The sequence below is a fragment of the Notolepis coatsorum genome (assembly GCF_963971535.1).
Source record: "Notolepis coatsorum genome assembly, contig: SCAFFOLD_5222, whole genome shotgun sequence".
In the NCBI taxonomy this organism is placed as follows: Eukaryota; Metazoa; Chordata; class Actinopteri; order Aulopiformes; family Paralepididae; genus Notolepis; species Notolepis coatsorum.
Genome location: NW_028171560.1, coordinates 552 through 3,000, shown reverse-complemented (window position 1 = coordinate 3,000; position 2,449 = coordinate 552). Strand labels below are relative to the sequence as shown.

General features: G+C 46.2%; 1 protein-coding gene across 1 annotated transcript; it reads left to right on the top strand.

The window, feature by feature from the left end:
* Positions 1-34: 34 nt before the first annotated feature.
* LOC311248234 (cyclic AMP-responsive element-binding protein 3-like protein 2) lies at positions 35-2,195 on the top strand (the record flags this gene model as incomplete). The annotated part of the gene is made up of 4 exons (XM_084339155.1): positions 35-205; positions 461-539; positions 1,601-1,803; positions 2,049-2,195. Coding segments are annotated over 4 exons (600 nt in total), but the record flags the coding sequence as incomplete, so codon positions are not given.
* Positions 2,196-2,449: the final 254 nt, after the last annotated feature.

The window sequence follows — 2,449 nt, the reverse complement described above, 5'->3', positions numbered from 1 at the left end:
GGAGTCCGACCCTGGGGACTCAGGGGACTGGCCCATGGAGCAGGAGGACACCATAGAGGGTCTCCTGTGCGAGTCTCCCTCCCTGCTCCTCCCCACCCTCTCCCTCTCCCTGGTCCCCAAGGCAGAAGAGAGCCCAGCTGTGGCCCCCACACCGGCCCCCGCCCAGACGACCACCCCCCCCCCAGCCCACGGCAAGGCCGTCAAGGTGAGAGAGACATTTAAGTAGACAAAGAGAAACACACATGCTAGCATGCTGAGGTACACAGCAGCCCGACGCATGCATGCACTCACACACACACACAGAGTTTACGGGACAAATATTGCACATTTGTGTGATATTTTATCACAGGATCTCTCTCTCTCTCTCTCTCTCTCTCTTTCTCTCTCTCTCTCTCTCTCTCTCTCTCTCTCTCGCTCCTTGCCTCTCTTTCTGTCTCTCTTTCTCTCTGTCTCTCTCTAGGTGAAAGAGGAGGATGTGATTCCTCAGATTAAACTGGAGCCTCATGAAGTTGACCAGTTCCTCAACCTGTCCCCTAAAAGTAACCATACACACACACACACACACTCACTCACTCACTCACTCACTCACTCACTCACTCACTCACTCACTCACTCACTCACTCACTCTCACACACAGATACTATCTCTACATCATACTATATGAATATTGACTTGTTATCTAACGCTCCGAGGCAGGGGTGTCGCCAGACTCTTTTTAGTTTTGACCAAGCCTCCCTTTAAATTCCTCCCCCAAAAACATCTTCTTAGCCCCATTATCTGACTTTTGCAGGCTCTAGTGTGCTCATTATTTAAGCTAGCATCAACACTGACGAAGGAACACATTGGTTCCGAAACATGTATGTTCCAGGCTGCAATTAAAACTTTGAATCTGTGAGTGCTGGTCCGGCTTCCTGCTTCCTTCTATCATATAAAACTAGACAATCAACGGAATCCATCGGTACCATGGCATTTTCAAAACGGTCCCTTTCCCTCTCACCTCTAGAATGAAAATGGGTCCTATGTATGGATAGAGTCTCCCCTTTACAGAACTGCCCAATTTATGCTAATCCCATGTCGTTTTCAGGCAAACCAATGCAGTTATTTAGCATGTATTACAAATGTATTATTTATGCCTATTTTAAAAATGGTGTATTTGCCTACCGAGTTCCCTAAACAGTCTTGGAATTGCATACATTGGACTGGAAAGCGGAGACTCTTGTGGCCCTTTTGTACTCATGTGTGATGATGTTAACCATGTGTGAAATACTAGCCATTTCATTGTAGTGAGGCCATTTTTTTCAAACCTGGTCTCACTGTATAAGATTACCTATTGTGACCTCCAGGAAAACCAGAGCCTAAAGTTCAAACTCTTGCTATGCCCCTGCTGGCTTTTCATGGCAATGGTTTTTATTGCCATAAAATAATGGCAAATAAAGAAAGATGTATTTAAAGAATGATACAATTGCCCTGTGTGTGTATGTTTAATAAATAAAATAAATTAAAAAAGACAATTTTCATAAACACCAGTATGACGTTGATTTAAGAAATGTCTGTTTCTCTCATATTTTGGAATCACTAAGATGTTCTGTTTGTCCCTCAGGTTTGGAGTCCCTCCAGATGCCCCCCACCCCACCCAGCTCTCATGGCAGTGACTCAGAGGGCAGCCAGAGCCCCGTCCACGCCCCCCCAGGCCTCTCCTGCCCCTCCTCCCCCCACAGCCCTGCACCCACACAGCCTGCCCTGAAGGTGGCGCCCCGTGCCCCGTCCACTCTCTCCAACTCCCCCCTGCTGACTGCTCCTCATGTGAGTAACACCTGGCTTTGATGCGTGCCGATGATGTAACCTCACCTCTTTAGTTTGGAGATTAATAAAGGGGGTTAATAAAGGTTCAACTAAACAACTAACTAACTGTAAAAATCACTAAAATGCCTCAACGAACCCTTTCACACTGGAACCATGAAGACCATGACGTTTTATGTTAGAATGTTTAAATGCAAACTATGATATGTGTTAACCTTTGACCTTTGACGTTTCCCCCCTCCCTGTAGAAACTCCAGGGGTCAGGTCCCCTGATGTTGACCGAGGAGGAGAGACGTACGCTGGTTGCCGAGGGCTACCCCGTCCCCAACAAGCTGCCCCTCACCAAGGCTGAGGAGAAGGCCCTGAAGAAGATACGCAGGAAGATCAAGAACAAGGTGAGACACAAACAAATACACACACACACACACACACACACACACACACATGGACCGCGGAACGCATTTGGAATAGGTATGGCCAATTAATTAATTAATTAAAAAAATTAAAAATATATATATATATATTCTTTTTTTTACACTCCAAAAGTTGGTAGGGCGTTGGTAGGAAACGTGTACCTGGTGGTAGTCCATGGCCTCTTTGTGGTATTTGCTACTCTCGTGTTTTTTAAAGGCATGTACAGCGTTTTTCC